Below are 19,009 nucleotides of genomic sequence, written 5' to 3' on the forward strand. Positions count from 1 at the left end.
TCAGTGGAAGTCGTGCCTACTACAGTCAAAAAAGATTCACATAGCACTCGAGCATAGATGGACTATGCTCGAGGAGGACCTGCAAGCACTCGGAGTTTTCGAGCGACGTGTGCTAAGGACGATCTTCGGTGGTGTGCAGGAGAACGGTGTGTGGCGGCGAAGAATGAACCACGAGCTCGCTGCACTCTACGGCGAACCCTGCATCCAGAAGGTGGCCAAAGCCGGAAGGATGCGATGGGCAGGGCTTGTTGCAAGAATGCCGGACAACAACCCTGCAAAGTTGGTGTTCGCTACTGATCCGGTTGGCACAAGAAGGCGTGGAGCGCAGAGAGCACGATGGGCGGACCAGGTAGAGCGTGATCTAGCGAGCATTGGGTATGGCCGAGGGTGGAGAGCGGCAGCCGCAAACCGAGTATTGTGGCGTACTATTGTTGATTATGTCTTATCTGAGCATTGTCAAGTTACTAAAAATGTATAGGTCTAAAATTTTACACTTAGGCAGAGAATCTTCGGCGAAGCATATTCCGTGTCAAGTGGAAATCGAACATCGACGCTACTCGGTTGAACACTCGCTGCAAGCCGTAAATAGCGCTCCCCAAGCTATAATTAGTTCGAAGAAGTGGAAGTCTCAGCATAAGACTGAGTGCGTAGTGATCGAGGTTGAACATTAATGTTCACTTGATGCAGAATTGCTTCGCAGTCGAAGCTTTCTTGCAGAGTATCGGCGACGGTTAAGGCTCTGAAGAGATGTTATACGTAAGGGCTCGACATTGATCAATCGGCAGCGATTCTCGTAGCTTGGAAGATTAAGTGGGTATCTCCAAGGCAGCTCACGGGAGCGCGAAGCAAAGAAAACGTCGTTGCACAGATTGCATTCGCTCGGCCCCATCATTGTAGTTCGGGCTCCAGACTGCAGAGCAGTATTCCAACGTAGATCGTACGAGAGAGCAATGAAGCGATGTCAAACAGTAAATGTCTGTGAAGTTCTTAGTAATCTTGAAGACAAAGCCAAGAGTTCTGGACGCTATGTCGACGACATACGATACATGGTGAGAGTATGTCAGCTTTGAGTCCAGAAAAACGCCTCTTTCATGTCATGCAATGTACCCGTTCGATAGTCGTGCCTAGTAGTTTGTAGTTGAAAATAATCGGTTGTTTCTTGCGCGGTACACTTAGCTGGGTTGACCACCAGTCGGTTTAGACTACACCAGTCAGCAAAGATGTCAATGAATTTTCATGAACAACAGGGTTGTTCAGGTTTCCAGTACATCATTTTCCAGGAAATGGTACATTCCGGGTAATAATATTCCGGCAAGTGGTCGACCGGGAAATTGACTTCTGGTGAATAGTTTTCCAGGTATTGTCGCAGAATCCATCCAAATATGGGCGACATTTATTTTACTCATTCTATGGATAACATACGCTTTTGTGAATTTGAGTGAACGGGACTCAACTATGAATTATCGATGAACATTTCAAATGGTCCTATCTGCTTTGATCGATTCTCTTCATCGATTTTCTCTTTCGTCAATAACTCAGCTGCAAAACCTTTCCCTGTTGTATTTGACGTTTTGGACGCTAGATAAGAACTTCCTTTATCAAACTATGTGGTAGAATTAGCGCGAAATCTGTTTGCATAGCAGTGGTTATGAAAAGAGAAAGTCGATGAAGAGAATCGATCAAAGCAGATAGGACCATTTGAAATGTTCATCGAGAATTAGCTTCATTTCCGGTGTAGAGTTTTGAGCGAATTTTCAAAGCACTTAAACATAGACACGTTTTGAAAACCTCGACCGTAAAACCGAATTCAACATCCAGGAAAAATGCTACTGTTTTAATAATGATCCATTTAACCTAGTGATCTCTTTGGCTCAATCGTATTCGATTTTATGCTTAATTAAAATGTATATCGGAAAACTGCAAATCGGAAATTGTTGGTCACCATGCTGTTATGGCGAACGGCATAATAGCAATTTTAAGGGGCTTGTCGAGTATACGTCGAGTCCATACAAATTAAAAAAAAAACTGTATGGTCGATTGTCTACGCGTGGTGAGAGGAATTTGAACCTCTCAAAACCGGTTTACGTAGTTTATGAACAACCCTTTTTACTGCCTTCTACAATCAACAAACGGTGTGTGTGTTCCTTGGATGATAACAAATAGTTTGTATTGCGATTGCTACTGTTCGAAAATGACATTTTTTTCCCGTTGTCCATTATCCAGCACTGGCACGTACGACAGCCGGTATCAGACCGGATATTCGCAGGACTATAGCCAATCGTACGGCGCCACCACTGATTACAGTGCCGTCTCGACGGAAACCTATCCCAGCCAGCAGTACGATGACCGATCAGGAGGCTACGCTGGTTACGGTGAGTACTAAATCTTGTTCATTTGATTTCTATTCGGTTTTACAACAACATGCCTCCTTAATTTTGCTTCCGTTCCGTCGCGTTTCTGTTGAAGTTTAAAGTATGTACCAAGTACAAACAAATATTGCTTAACTAGAAAAGCAAAAAAAAAATGAAAAAAAAACAACCAAACAATAAGCAAAAACGTCGTTCCTTTTACTGTTATTATTATTTTTTTATTTATTTAAGTATTTATTGACGCTATCTTTAGTCTGTAAGCAAAATCGCACATCGCGAGAAGACAACCTCAACCAATAACATATTCCCATTTCGAATGTATTTTATAGACGCGCAAGCCTACTCGCAAGGCTACGCAAAGACCGATCAGTACGCTCATGGTGGTTATTATTAGAAGAACAAAAACCAAAACGCAGATGAAATAATTTCAAAGAGAGATCGAGAATAACCAAGCAAAAATTGCAAAGAAAGTGTGTGAGAGTGTGTGAGAAAAGTCCGACAAGAAAGCACAGTAAACGGCAAACAAATTGCTACTGGGAGCAAACTAGTATAAACCCTCCCCCCCCCCCAAAAAAAAAGGTGGATTGGAAAACGTTCAACAAAACAGAAAAGAAATCAGTTCAAAACTTCACAAACCAGCATGCTGCAAAGCGCATATAGAAAAAAAAAAAGATGCAAAAGTATCCCGAGAAAGACAACAGCAAACGCAAAAGCAAAACAGAATGAAACTGAATAATCGTGAGACGGTGTCAGCACAGTATGAAGCAGATAGCAAAAATCCACGTAGCCGTATTGAAAATTTACTGGAAAGTTTACGAGCGTAGTGATGAAATTTCCTTTCTCTTTCTTTTTAAATCTATCGACTTTACAAGAATGGCATTGCTATTCTCATTACATTTATTGCATGATAATATGCAACATTATCATCCAGTTTTAGGAAGTTGTATGATGTAAGGAAGGATTATGAATAAACAAAATAAAATAAAATAAAATCAGCAAACTAATAGTTATAGGAAGTCAAACAAAAAAAAATAGTAAGCGTAATCCTACACTAGCACAGAAATAAAGAATAACATTGGATGTGTCCCATCACCCATCAGGAAGCCTGGTATCAAGACAACAAAAAGAAAAATCCTGCATCGGCTGCGTATATTGAACTGATTATAATAGTAGGTATCGTATTTCCCCTTCTTGATTCATCGCAATAATCTGATCTGAGCTTTTGATTTTTTTTTTTTTAATTTGATTTCGCTTTAGTTAATGTACATATTTTTTCCAATGTGTGTTTTTTTTTTTTGTATAAGTACGTGTAAAGTAATAATGAAGAATCGTATGCGTAACCATCGAGTTGTCTGATTATTATTTATAGTTGAGAAATGAACACACCACACACTTATCATGAGCGTCGCGGAAGAAATGGAGAACACAAAACAGAATATCACAAGAAGGCCTTTAATAATCGTCTCTTGAAAATCTACAAAGTTGAGTTATCAGAAACAATGCATTAAGGTTATATTTTACAACGTATTTACCTTCTAGTCTCATTAGTTTGTCTCAGTTGTGAAATGGCGAACAACTTTTTTTTTTTATCTCTCTCGAAGTGACAAATGTTAATGATAATCGAATATAAAATCATCTCAACGGTCTTCAATATAAAGTTTTTTTTTCTTCAGTAGATGAATAGTTTTTTTTTACAATAAACTCAAAGGAAGCGAGCAAAAATCGAGACAATTCCTATTCGTTGTTGCTATCCGGGAATCGAACATTAAAGTTCAAGTTGGTAAAACCAACGGATTTTTAAGGCAATCAACTTGTCATACCTTATTGGACACAAAGTCGAACCCTGATGAAGATTTACTAGGCTGTCGCCATGTTGCAATGAACACTCACAAAAAACAAAACAAAGTTATAAAACTGCAATTGGATAAAACCGATAAACTCCTTTTGAAAACGGCGGTACAATGTTTACAAATGGATGAATACAAAAATAAGATGAGAGAGCAATTTTCAGTCTTGCCAACATTTTCACACAGTCAGCAGAATGTTTCAACATGGCGCGGAATCGGGCAACTAGACCTATCTCGTTTTGATAGGAAGCCGGCTTTTATAGTTTATATTCCTGTAGTAGTGTCAAATTTAACGAATTATAGCAATTTTATGTATTTCATTATTACAGGCTATTACGGTAGGGCTTTTTTCAGGACGCTAGCAAAAAAAATGGGGTACACAATTCCGTACCTATTTTTGGCGAAGTTTTGCAATTGATCGCGAACAGAACATTTTAGCGGGAACATCTTTTATCTACCGATTGAGCAAAAAAAAAAATGACTAAATCTCGATTTCTTTATCGAAGGGACGTATCAGATTTGGTAGACAATTTGATCGTCGATTTGGCGTGACTGCACTACCACCAGAGAGAGGAAATTTGCCCCTACCTGATAGTGGTGTTAGTATGCGTGGGCGAGCTACCAGTTACGACAAAATCCACTATCAAATGCATTGTTTACAAAAGCTGATACGTCTCTTCGAAAAAGTAATTGAGAAATACTGCTTTTTCTAATCATGTTTCGTTTCGAGTATGCTAAAAAGGAGGGACTTACAATTCGAATTTAAAAGCATAAATAGAGGTACCGTCCGGTTGTGTCAGTGCTAGGTACTGAAATCTGTGTTAGGGAATGCACTTTTTTTTTTCAACCACAGAAACGCCCCGTTTTTTTTTTATGCAAAATGATAAATGTGCGCCCACAAAACTATACAAAATTTACCGAGAATTGATTGGAGGGATTTATCGCTAAACTGTTCTGATCGTTCGTTTACGAAATTTTTTTGAAAATAGGTTGCAGAATTGTGCATCCCCCTTTGTTTTTGTTTTCTTTTTTAGCGTCTTGAAGAAAGCCCTACCCTAAAGGTTGAAAATAGGGTAAGTGAGATAGTTTTTGGTCCCGAAGGTTACCTTAGAGGCCTATATTTTTTTTTCAGCACCAAATTTGTTTCCATAAAACATAGATTTAGGCTTATATCTACGCGAATAATACCATGATAAGTTACTTCAAATTTCACTTAGGCCCTCGGACCAAATACTGGAGCACTAGTGCCACAACTGGCTCACTTACCCTACAACTGCGTTCGATCACCGCAGGCCAATTTTCATACAAATTTGACTTATTGTAACGACCCTCTTCGCTGTAAAAAAGGTTTTTTTTTTCGGAATTATGAAATTATTAAATGTTGTAATGGAGTTTTGTACTTTTGTTAACTCCAAAAACAGACTGTAAAATGTATGTGTTTGATACATAAAACCTGTCAATTTTGCTTTTCAAAGAGTCACAATGAGTGATTTTATGATTCGTGAGCGCTCATTTAGAGTGTCATAAAATCACTCATTGTGACTCTATGAAAACGAAAATGACAAGTTTCATGTGTCAAACACATACTTAACAACCTATTCTTGTAACATACTAGTATCAAAATATCATCATAACATCTAGTGATGTCATAGATCCGAAAAAAAAAAAAACATTTGCTATGGCGAAGTGAGTCGAAACAACGATGATTGTAAATTTGTTCTGTTACCGTGCCAGCACCGATGACACCCCATTAGCTATAAATACGTTTACCATACGGACGAGTGCCAGAATGGACGTTACCCGAGCAGAGAATGAAAACTAAATTTGATATTTTGATATAAGCGTTCGTGATAACACATTTTGCCTACCTTGTGGTCGAGTTAACAGTAATCATAACAAAAATTAGATCTAAATGATGGTATATGAAGGATATTAAAAGATAGCAAATCATGTTTTCTTGATCCAAGTTTGCGTTTTGATATTTGCCATCGTTAATAATAAACAAAATAAGTAATCAATATGTTATTATCACTATAGTAGGATAAAAAAAAAGAAATTAGTTATTCTTTGGATATCTAATTTAGTAATCTTAATGTTTTGAATTCTATTGGTTGATATCAAGATTCAAAAGCGAAAAATGTTATCAATAAGTTTTCATCTTACCTTACCTTACCAATCAGGCTAAGGCCTTGTTGTCCTCTCTTCTCGATCCATGGCCACAGTTCGCCAGCCTCGTAGTCTGCGAAGGGTCCGCAGGTCACCTTCTACTTGGTCGATCCACCTTGCCCGCTGCGCGCCTCTTCTTCTTGTTCCTGTTGGGTCGCTTTCTAGAACCATTTTCACTGGGTCGTCGTGCGGCATTCTTACGTCGTGCCCAGCCCACCGTAGTCGCCCAATTTTTGCAATGTGGACGATGGATGGTTCTCCCAGCAGCTGGTGCAATTCGTGGTTCATTCGCCTCCTCCACGTTCCGTCATCCATCTGCACTCCACCGTAGATGGTACGCAACACCTTCCGTTCGAAAACATCAAGGTTGGTCCTCCACGAGCATAGTCCAGGTCTCGTGGCCGTAAAGGACCACCGGTCTAATCAGCGTCTTGTAGACAGTCAACTTCGTGCGGCGGCGAATTTTATTCGACCGGAGCGTCCTCCGGAGTCCAAAGTAGGCACGATTTCCTGCCATAATGCGTCTTTGAATTTCTCTGCTGGTATCATTTTCGGCGTTCACCAGTGAGCCAAAATACACGAACTCATCGACCACCTCGATTTCGTCACCGTCAATCTGAACTCGGGGTGGGAGGCTAACATTGTCTTCCCTAGAACCTCTTCCTTTAATGTATTTTGTCTTTGATGCGTTGATGGCAAGTCCAATCCGTCTAGCTTCAGCCTTCAGTCTGATGTACGTTTCCGCCATTATCTCAAAGTTCCGTGCCATAATGTCAATGTCATCGGCGAAGCCAAGGTGCTGGATGGACTTCCTGAACATCGTGCCACTCGTGTCTATCCCAGCTCTTCTGATCACACCTTCTAACGTGATGTTGAACAGCAGACACGAAAGTCCATCACCTTGCCGTAACCCCCTTCGAGATTCAAAGGGACTCGAGAGTGTCCCCGATACTCGAACAACGCACATCACTCGATCCATCGTCGCCTTGACCAATCGCGTCAGTTTGCCCGGAAATCCGTGCATAATCTGTCATAGCTGATCTCGATCGATTGTGTCGTATGCGGATTTGAAATCGATGAACAAATGATGTGTGGGCACGTTGTATTCGCGGCATTTCTGCAGAATCTGCCGAATCACGAAAATTTGGTCCGTGGTAGTTGGGCACCCATGAATCCTGCCTGGTATCGCCCCACGAACTCTCTTGCAAATGGTGACAGGTCGGCGGCATAGAATTTGGGAGAGTACCTTGTAGGCGACGCTCAGCAGTGTGATCGCGCGGTAGTTGCAGCAATCCAACTTGTCGCCCTTTTTGTAGATTGGGCATACGACACCTTCCAGCCACTCCTCCGGTAATATCTCCTTCTCCCAAATCTTGGCAATTACCCAGTGCAGCGCTCTAGCCAGTGCTTCACCACCGTATTTTAATAGCTCACTTGGTAGTTGATCTACACCAGCTGCTTTGTTGTTCTTCAGCCGACCGATCTCCTCCTCAACTTCTTGAAGATCAGGGGCCGGTAGCCTTTCGTCTTCTGCGCGTGCTCGAAGGTCTGTTGCCGTGCCACCTTCGTTTTCTGCTGCTTCACCGTTGAGGTGCTCGTCATAGTACTGCTTCCACCTCTCAATCACCAGACATTCGTTCGTGAGAAGATTACCGTCCAAACCTTGCACATATCGGCTTGCGATACGTAGCCTTTGCGCGAACTATTTAGCTTCTCATAGAACTTCCGTGTGTCGTTTACGCGGTACAGATTTTCCATCATCTCGCGATCTCGGTCTGCCTGCTGACGCTTCTTCCTTCGGAAAACCGAGTTTTGTCTGTTCCGCGCTTGTCTGTATCGCTCCACATTCAATCTCGTGCGGTGTTGCAGCATTCTCGCCCGTGCTGCATTCTTCTGCTCTACTAACAGTTTGCATTCGCCGTCAAACCAGTCATTTCTTCGGTCCGGGATTGCAGTACCTAGTGCCGCTGCAGCAGTACTACCTATGGCTGAACGGATGTCCCTCCAGCCATCTTCAAGAGAAGCTGCGCCAAGCTGCTCTTCCGTGAGTAGTGCAACTTCGAGCTGCCGGCGTCCCGTAGTTGCTCAATGTTGGGTCGCGGCGTTCGACTTCGACGTGTGTTATGCACCGCCGAGAGTTTCAAGCGCATGCATACTGCAACTAGGTAGTGGTCCGAATCTATGTTTGCACTGCGGTACGTGCGGACGTTGATTATGTCGGAGAAGAATTTCCCGTCGATTAGAATGTGATCGATTTGGTTTTCTGTGTGTTGGTCCAGGTGGCTTTGTGGAAATCCTTGCGGGGGAAAAAGGTACTTCGAACTACCATACCCCGAGAGGCTGCAAAGTTCACGCATCGTTGGCCGTTGTCGTTCGATACGGCATGCAGGCTGTTTGGCCCGATTGCCGGTCTATACATTGCCTCCCGTCCTACCTGAACGTTCATGTCGCCGATGACGATTTTGACGTCCCGTTGCGAACAGCCGTCGTACACCTGCTCCAGCTGCGCATAGAACGCTTCTTTCTCGTCGTCGGGTCTCCCTTCGTGTGGGCAGTGCACGTTGATGATACTGTAGTTGAAGAAACGGCCCTTAATCCTCAACTTGCACATCCTCGCGTTGATCGGCTGCCAAAAAATCACGCGTTGGCGCATCTTACCCAGCACTACAAAGCCGGTTCCCAGCTCGTTGGTGGTACCACATCTCTGGTAGAAAGTAGTCGCTCGATGCCCGCTTTTCCATACCTTTTGTCCCGTCCAGCAAAGTTCCTGCAGTGCTACGACTTCGAAGTTGCGTGGTTGAAGTTCGTCATAGATTAACCTATCGCAGCCCGGGAAGCCGAGCGATTTGCAGTTCCATGTTCCGAGTTTCCAAACGTAGTCCTTATTTCGTAGCGTAGGTCTGTGCCGATTGTTCCGATCCGTATTTCTTTCTTCAGTATTTGCAACTTTGTTTTTTTTTCAGGGCGGCTTGTTGGGCCTGCCCCAACCCCCTGTCTCGCCGGGGGACCATCATACACAGCTCTGTTTAGAGTCCCACGCTGGCACTAGGACGGTGATCAGCCGCTCCTAAACAAACCTATATTTCAATCAGTTCTATCGATTTATAAATTCAATTCGGAGGTAGATTAATATCAATAAATGTTGTAAAATATAACTGTACAAATCATAATTTTCTTTGTGATGTTCATAAAGAAAACAGCAAGCATCCTGATTGACTCGTAAGAAAAAAAAAAATTAAAAAAATGTAGATTTCAGTGATAAATATGGATGCTCTTTTCATAAAATATCAAATTTAGTTTTAAATTAAATTTTTTAGAAATAATTTAAATGTATTAAAATATGTTATCAACATGATTTTACAAACATTATTTGATGGTATTTTGATTTCCGACTTTGCTCGGGTAGCCTACGTTGTGGACATTAGCCACAACTTTCAAAACCATATTTAATGCCATATTCATACTCTAATCGGTTGAAAAATACACTAAATCTTCTAGTTTACTCGATATCTATCCATTGCAAGCAATATTTTGATAATTGTTTATGTTTGGATAGTTGGTGCACAGGTAGATTGAGGTTAAGGAAACGCCACTGCATAATGGACATTTGGCCATAATTCTTATAATCAAATTAACTATAATTTTTCAAATACATGTTTGCCGTCGGATGTACGTGAATGTTTCATAAAAAAATCAAAGAACAGCTTATGCTGTAAAGAAGCAGTCAACTCCAGGAGAGCTGTTACTTTTGAGAATTTTCAATTTGAGTTTTCAAACTATTGTAGGGGGAATGTATGTAATGTCGGCCTAAGTGTCCCTAATTTGGGCCCATACATAAATTCAGCGATCGACTAAATTTTCAATAGCGATCAAAAATATCCATTAGTACCGTCCCAATGCAACGTTCATCTAGATACAATTGATAAATAGCAGATTTTTAGCGATGGGCCCAATCTTAGATCCATAGGCCAACATTAGAGCCATTTCCCCTATCTGTCAAAGAACAGCCCATGCTGTAAAGAAAGAATCAACTCCAAGAGAAAAATAATTTGTGATTATTTCAATTGAATTTTTAAAACTATTTTATTTTTCAAAGAACTGTTCAGAAGAAGTCAACTATTTTGTGAATATTTCAATAAAAGGAACATTTCAAATAACAGGTCATGCTGTAAAGGTGGAATCAACTCCAAGGGAGATGTTTCTTTTGCTTATTTGCAGATGAAATTTTATCTGTCAAAGAACAGCTCATGATACAAAGGAAGGAGTCAACTCCAAGAGAAACAAAATTGGGATTATTCAAAGAACTGCTCATCATATAAAGAAAGAGTCAACTACTTAAAGAGAAAATTAATTATAGAATGTTTCAAATTGAATCTTTCATTTAAAAAAAAATGTCAAAAAACAGCTGTAAAGAAGGAGTCAAATCCGAGAAAGATGTTACTTTTGAGAATTTTCAAAATCTTTTATCTGCCAAAGAACAGCTCACGATAAAAAGAAGGAGTCAACTCCAAGAGCAACATAGTTTATGAGTATTTTATGATAATTTTTTAAAAAACATTCATCCGTTAAAGAACAACTTATAGTAGAAAGAAAGAGTCAAGAAATAATTTGTGCATTTCCATTGCATGTTTCTAAAGAGAAAAATGATTTGTGAGTACAGTACCCGTTCGATTTTGGCAACAAAACCACAAAGCCGTCCGATTTTTGGACGGGGTTCGATTAAACGGATTTTCCATGCGATTACAATTGACCACTTTGCCAAGCAGTTTTGGCGTGACTTTCTACCAGCGATTTCACAAAACTGGACCAACTAATTACTATTTTTTATGAAACGCACAAATGATGGCTACTTTTCTCGTGGTTCTAGAAGAAACAGTCTCTAAATAATGTTTTATTTCAAAGTTCGAGTGGTAGTAAACGTCATTTCAACTGCTCGAATGAAGTGGTTAATTTATAATAAAATTTAAATTATTAAAGTGTCCTCTCTACTTCTCGGTAGTCCAAAAATAATCGGAATCATAAAAGAAATTTCAATAAAATTATGGCTAACGTCTGTTATGGCTAGAGTCTTTATAGCAATCGAAAAGTTTCATGCAAATCGGAGAAGGTCGAGTTTCGTCGTTTGGCATGCATGCCATGCAACTCGCAGAGATAATGTCGGAAATTCGTGTTAGCATTCTGATAAACCTGGATAGAAACGAATTAAAAAAATATATACATTTATGTGACAAATTCAATGTCAATGCTGTGTTTACAGTGCTGATCAACATATCAACTTTGTTGATGTCCGTTATAACAAATAGCAAGCACACAACCCGGAGGTGCTGTTTTCCAACCCTCCGGAGCCCATATCAAGGTGAACATTGCATTAGCTCCTAAGTAACATTGACAGATTCTCTTCGTCGAATTTCTCTTTGCATCCCCACGGCCATGTAAAGACACTTCCAGGTATTTTCAGCACACAAGTCGGTAAAAGAAGAAGCTTTTATCTTGCATCTAATACGGCAAACACAATTATGTGCTCAAGTTATTAACGAAAGAGGAAGTCGACGAAAAGATTCGATCAATGTTACTTAGGACCTAATGCAATGTTCAGCTTGATATGTGAAATTTAGAGCACAAAATGGTCTCAATTAGGAGAGGATCTATGGCAATATAGCGTTTAACCCCTGCAGTATACTCTGAAAGAGAGTTAGACATAGACACCCAATCTAAAATAGCGCAAATTCAACGACATTAGATTAAATCAAATCAGAAAATGGATATAGGTATGTTTCAATGGTTATCGAAAAAAAGAAGGCAAACAGCATTACATATGCATAAAAAAAAACGTATGAAAAGTAAGGACAGTGGAAATTCGTGGCAAAAATCCAAATTTCGCAAACGAGATATGTGAAAAACTTGAAATTCCGAGACTATATTTGAACTTGCAAAAATCTTACTAATGATTATTTAACAATAACTTACCTGAAATCACATCATTTTTCAAATATTTGTTTCAAATTATGGTTTCATTTCAAAGCACCAGTTGTGACTGATTTTTAAACTGCTCGAATAAAGTGATCGGTTTGTCAAGTATTACTTATTGTCAACGACCAAAACTTATCTCGTTTTTCTAGATAAGAAAATTTCAAAATGTTTTTGTATTTTTAAATTTAAATGCGAATAACGTTTCTACTCACACATCACATTTTTTTTTTGGTACGAACTACTTATCCAATGAAACACGCGTTTTTTGTCAATTTGACATAAAAATATCAATAAAATTAATATATTATATCAGACCGGTGATAGAATAGCTAAGACCAGACTCAAAATACATTGCCTTGCATACCTACCTACTACAAAAATTTCACGGCCAAAGTAAAATTTCACGAAATTCGAATGTCCACTGTTCCTAATGATAAGTCCAACAAAGCAAAAAAAAAAACTTTATCTTACATTTATTTAAATTTTTATCGAATTATTGAAACAGCACATGTTTGCAAACAAATCAAACAAGTTAAATATGACTAACAGAAATTGAAGAAAAAAAAATCTGCTCTATTATCTATGAATATATGTGTTACAGAAGAACAGAATATCAATCAATGAATAAACAACTAAGGAATACAAACAGAACTAACAATATTAAGAAAATACCGGGTTTCAAATAATAAATCAAATGAATTTAGAAGATATCAAATAACAATGATGAATTTAGACACTTCAGAGCATTTTTTAACGAGAATTAGCAATTCAGATAATTTTAACATTGTCTCTGAATCACTACTCATTCAAGAAAAGTGAATTCTTCAAAATGCTTAAAGGTTCAAACACCGTCAATTTAACGATACAGTCAACTGTCCATATCGGGGTTGCTTCCACTCACTTGCTATAAAAAATGATCTTAAAGGGTGATACGGTCAAAATTTGGTCAAGGGAAAACGCGTGTAAATCGGTGAAATCGTTTATTTAAAAAATCAAATTAAATTTCTTTTTCAAGTTCAATTAGTATAAAATTCAGGAAAAATATTCAGTTAGGCTTCCGCTTTTCCAAATCCGAATTGCCGGGCCTTACGCTTGACCCCTGCCATCAGATTTTGTACAGCCACCTTGTTCACCTTCTTCGCCGCAGAAAGCCAGTTTGCCTTGAACTGCTGCTCGCCTTAGCAGTTTTTTGGTCTTCTTTAGGTTCCGCTTGACAATAGCCCAGTATTTCTCAATTGGGCGGAGCTCTGGCGTGTTGGGAGGGTTCTTGTCCTTGGGAACCACCTGCACGTTGTTGGCGGCGTACCACTCCATGGCCTTTTTACCGTAATAGCAAGATGCCAAATCCGGCCAAAACAGTACGGAACAACCGTGTTTCTTCAGGAAAGGCAGCAGACGTTTATTCAAACACTCTTTCACGTAAATTTCTTGGTTGACAGTCCCAGAAGCTATGAAAATGCTGCTTTTCAAGCCACAGGTACAGATGGCTTGCCAAACCAGATATTTCTTTGCGAACTTTGACAGTTTCATGTGCTTGAAAACATCTGCTACCTTTCCCCTTCCTTTTGCCGTATAAAACTCCTGTCCCGGAAGCTGCTTGTAGTCGGCTTTGACGTAGGTTTCGTCGTCCATTACCACGCAGTCAAACTTCGTCAGCATCGTCGTGTACAGCCTCCGGGATCGCGCTTTGGCCGTCGTATTTTGTTTATCGCGATTTGGAGTCACTACCTTCTTGTAAGTCGATAGTCCGGCTCGTTTTTTGGCTCGATGCACGGTTGTAGACGATACACCCAGCTTATTTGCGGCATCTCGGAGAGAGAGGTTAGGGTTTCGCTTGAAACTACCGGCAACTCTCTTTGTCGTCTCAGTGGCTTCCGGTTTTCGATTTCCCCCCGATCCAGACTTCCTGGCTGTCGACAAACGTTCCCCAAACACTTTAATTACATTTGTAACGGTTGATTTGGCAACTTTTAGCGATTTTGCCAACTTTGCGTGCGAGTAGCTCGGATTTTCGCGATGCGCGAGCAAAATTTTGATACGCTGCTCTTCTTGCTTGGACGACATTTTGACAACTGAAGAGTGAATTCCAAAATCAAAATAGGAGCAACATTCTACACACACACACCTTCAAAATGAGGGGTGTTCAGGTTTTTTAAATGCAAAATTGAAAGAAATACGTCAAGTTGATATTGACCAAATTTTGACCGTATCACCCTTTATAATGATATTTTGTACATGTAAGATACAAGAAGCAGTTGAAAGGCAACTGTGTCACATAAGACCTGTCAATTTCGCTTTCAGAGTGTCACAACCAGCGATTTTATGATTCGTGAGCGTTCACTCAGAGTGAGCGCTCGCGAGTCGTAAAATCGATGATTGTGACAATCTGTAAGCAAATTTGAAAGGTTTTATGTGTCAAACACTTGTCTTTCAACTGCTTCTTGTATTTTACATGTACAAAATATCATTCTAATGATTTAAAAATTCTGAAAATCATCTTTTATAGCAAGTGAGTGGAAGAAGGCCTGGTCCATATCTCAATATTGTAGGAACCGCCAAATTATAGAATTATGCCTCTATCCCATTTGGTATAATGGCCGTTTGGCATAATTGCCATTTCACAAACACACGAAAAAAGAACTGGTCATGTTCAAAAGAATGCTTAAATCAGGTATCTGAGGCTGTATCTAGGGGCATCCCACTCTAAACTTTGTATTTCTCGCGTTGTACACAAAAGTCCTTACTGATATCTAAGATATCTGGAAATACTTAAAAATACTTAAGAAATATTTAGCGTTAGTTACCACCTTTGCTATACAAATCTATTTTGTTTGTTTATCTAATATCGTCTAGCTTTTTTCAGCGAATATTTTTAAACTATGCATGCAGTGACGGACTGTTATCCCGATTATGGCTTCTATATCGAGAACAAATTGAATGATGCTAGCACTCAAACATTTTACGTTATGGTCTAGCTCCGTCTAGCTGATAGTCGTGGGAATCTCCCACCCGTCCTCGTTGATTTGAATTCTATCATTGTGTAATGGTGAAAATTAGGCTATTGACAGTGTGAAACTAACTGCAGTAATTTAGGCTGAATTAGAAGTTGTGTTGGTTTTCCACACCATTCGCACCTTTTTTTTTTAGCATCCCAAGAATCAAATCTCATAGCTTCCCGCCGAATGTGTTAATCTAAAAGTGGACAATAAACGAAAGGCACAGAAAAGGAATTAAGCGATGTAGACCGAGCTGATCGGTGGGGCAACGTTGAGAATCGATGTTCTAAACGATTATAAAGTCTGGACAAGTTCGAAACGGCATATCCGCTTTTTGATAATGTTGGAATAGTTTAATTACTGCTTCTATAAGCCCTTAGTACCATGTACCACGGTCTGAAAAATACAATACTGATGTTAACTTTCAGAAACGATCATCAGCTTGTCATTGTCGGTTCACAAACCTAAAAGCACGAAATCTATGTAGAATAAATAAAAAAAATATTGACTACTAGTAGGATACTACACACTTAGAAAAAAAATCATGTAAATTTAGGTGCTCTGAGCAGCGTTGCCAGCGTTAATTTATTTTATATTTTAGCTGTTTTGAAAGCGAAAATGTTTCTGAAGAAGCTCTTCTGGACGAAATTTAAGGAAAGTCGTAGAAACATCCGGGTATTACCGAGACAAGAATTGAGACACTTCTGGTGAATATTCAAAGAAACCATCGGATGTCACATCCAAAGGAAGCCAGACAAGTTTCGAAAAATGGAAGTAAATTCCAGAAGTAGCCAGTTCTAGGAGAAGCCAGAAGAAGTTCGGAAAAACCTTCAAATAAAAGTCGAAAACCTATGGCTTATGGACTGAAGAAGACGAAAAAAACTTCCTGAAGACGCTGGCAGACACTTCCTAAGGTAGATTGCAAGAAACTTCTGGAGAAATTCCGTAAGAAAGAGATTTCTGGGGAATGTTCTAATGATGCAGCAAATTTTCCTGATATTCATAAAACATCCCTTAAGACCCCGCAATGCCCCTGAATTTTTCTTAAATTCCTGAAATGCACTTAAGAATATTCCATAATTCCACGGAATTCCTTAAAAGTTCTTGTAATTTCTTGAATTTAATGGGGTTGTTTCAGAGTTCTCTGATCATCATCCAAGTACTCGGAACTTCCCTGATTATAATGAGGCTATCTGAATTTCTATAATCATCTTTGAAGGTATCTGGACTTTCTTGAAGATCACGAAATTTCTTAGGTGCTCTCACAATTTTCTTGAATTTATTGTTTCATTAGCAATTCATTCCCAATTTTTATAATTTTATTTCTTGGAACTGCCATTAAAAAGGACGGAATTTTCCAAAAAAAATTCTCACGATGTTCTAATGTTCGTGTAACTTCCCTTACGTTTCCTAAATTTGTGGAACATTGCTTAAGTTTCTTGGAAATCCTTTAAAATATCAGCATTTCCATGAAATTAATTGATCTGTCCTGATGTTTACGGAGCTTCCCTAAAGTTCGCTGGACTTTCCTGAAATTTTCGGGTTTTGGAATTTGAACAGACGTTAATGAAACTATTTTTAATTTATCGGAACTTACTCAAAAGTCTAGACTTTTCTGAAGTTTCAGATGAAATAAGTTTTCGGGATGAATCGAAAATTAAGTTATGGTGTAAGGTGGAAGAAAATTCCAGGCGAAAGTTGGAAGAAATTTCAGGAAGTAAAAATGTGATGTGATGTGAATGGAACCCACCATCAGTGCAAGGATTACCAATGTCTGCAGATACTTTACCGGTTGTAAAGTTCTGCCTGACGGTTTGTTGCAGCAGGTTGAATCAGCTTTATTGAAGACCTTTGGAAGACAAAACGACCAGATCTATAATCACGTGACAAGGGACTGGCAATTCCACGAACCCTCGTCCAGTCAACAAATCCTTTGATATAAATCGGTATATCTGGCAACGCTGGCTCTGAGACTGACATATACGAGCGGCAATTTTGACATAACATTGAGTCATAACAGACACGAAATTCAACTCAATCAAACGTACTTTTCGACGAGTAACGAAATTTCCAGTCTCGGAGCACTTAATTTTACATGAAATATTTGTCTACGTCTGATCCTTTATGGCAAAAATGGATTCGGTCACGTGTAAAATTAATTATTTCTAAGAGTGTATCTTAACTTTCTGCCAGTACGGCGTAATCCAGTAATGTATGATCTGTTTGAGGTACTATAGGGGAGGTCCACATTCCCAACGAATAGTTCCTACTGCAGCAACTGTAAATGGTACGCTTCACTATCGTGGCTCATTAGCAAATGAGCAGCATAGATAGCTTCGGTTTACCTGATCTGCTTGAGCATTGTCAAGAACTTATACAATGCTCAGCCGAAATAATATGAAAGAATTTCTTGGTCGAATACTTTGGTGATTTGATTGAACAGTTTATAATAATGCCAGTTTGATGTCTTTTAATGCCTTCGGAATCTATAACTATTTCATAACCCTAATTAAAATACTTACCCATGACATAATTACACATATAATTTTAAATAATACAGAATCGTGACGAAAAGTCATAAATCGTCCAAGTTACAACAACAAACAACTACACTAGCAACCGGTCACTATGATGAAAATTATCTAGGATTGAAAATACTTAAAAATACTATGACCGATTTCTAAAAATTTAATTGATGTTAAGGGCCACCCACATTAGATCCGTTTGCGTTGCGTTGACGTAAATTTGACAGTTAGACAATAGATTTTGCTGTCACTTTGCCGCAACGCGTTCGATCCGGATCTAATGTGCGTGGGCCTTTAGAACTAAAGTTTAGAGTGGGATGCTCCTAGGGCTGTATCCTTTGTTGACAGGTCATATTTTAAGTTGAATTTTGTGTTTCCAAATCATTTCGGCCATATAGGGGAAATGGATGTGATGTTGGCCTAAAGCCCCTAATTTAGGCCCATACATAAATTCAGCAATCGACTAAATTTTCAATAGCGACAAAAAATATCCATTAGTATCGTCCCAATGACGCGTTCATCTAGATAAAATTTATAAATAGTAGATTTTTAGCGATGGGTCCAATCTTAGATCCATAGGTCAACATTAGAGCCATTTCATCTATTCGTAATGATAAAAGAAATTCATGCTGAGTTTGTTGTTGCATCATATATAACTAGTAACTCGTGCATGCAACCAGCGGGTTGCACTTTGATCATCACTAGCTTAAATGATCATTTCGCCTTATTTTTTATCATGAACCGTTCTTTCATATTCTGTTAAAGTACAACCGCGAGGCAATATAACTATTTCAAGCGTTCGGAATCATAAGGGTCTAACTGTGACGATCGATTCTCTTAATCGATTTTCCCTTCGCATTACCACAGTTCAGTGAACCAATTTTCCAAAATTATTACCAAACAATGTAGTGAAAGGTTGTACTTGCTAGCGAAAGCAACACCAAACTCACCGGAGACATGTTAATTCAGACGAGTTATTAACAAAAGAGAAAATCGGTGAAGAGAAGCCATCATCGCAGTTAGCCCCCTATGTTCTGAACGCTAGATTTATCGGTATAAGTATCGACTTTCCACATTTATGCTAGCGGTAGAGTAGAGCCACATTAATTCGAAAATTGTTGAAGAATCGATTTACG

General features: G+C 39.2%; 1 protein-coding gene across 3 annotated transcripts in view; it reads left to right on the forward strand.

Moving 5' to 3' along the window:
• LOC135698965 (RNA-binding protein FUS) overlaps positions 1-19,009 on the forward strand; it is a 40,779-nt gene that overhangs the window by 8,325 nt on the left and 13,445 nt on the right. For 2 of the 3 annotated variants that reach the window (XM_065219128.1, XM_065219129.1), the window contains exons 4-5: positions 2,224-2,372; positions 2,699-3,465. In XM_065219128.1, the coding sequence (XP_065075200.1) occupies positions 2,224-2,372; positions 2,699-2,763 (214 nt within the window). In that variant the 3' untranslated portion in view covers positions 2,764-3,465. Of the gene's footprint in view, positions 1-2,223; positions 2,373-2,698; positions 3,466-19,009 lie in introns of those variants that run through there. The other variant, XM_065219130.1, reaches the window with a different exon arrangement.

The sequence above is a fragment of the Ochlerotatus camptorhynchus genome, unplaced genomic scaffold (assembly GCF_037179485.1).
Source record: "Ochlerotatus camptorhynchus isolate MF236.1 unplaced genomic scaffold, CSIRO-AGI_Acam_v1.1 ptg000099l, whole genome shotgun sequence".
NCBI classification, from domain to species: domain Eukaryota; kingdom Metazoa; phylum Arthropoda; class Insecta; order Diptera; family Culicidae; genus Ochlerotatus; species Ochlerotatus camptorhynchus.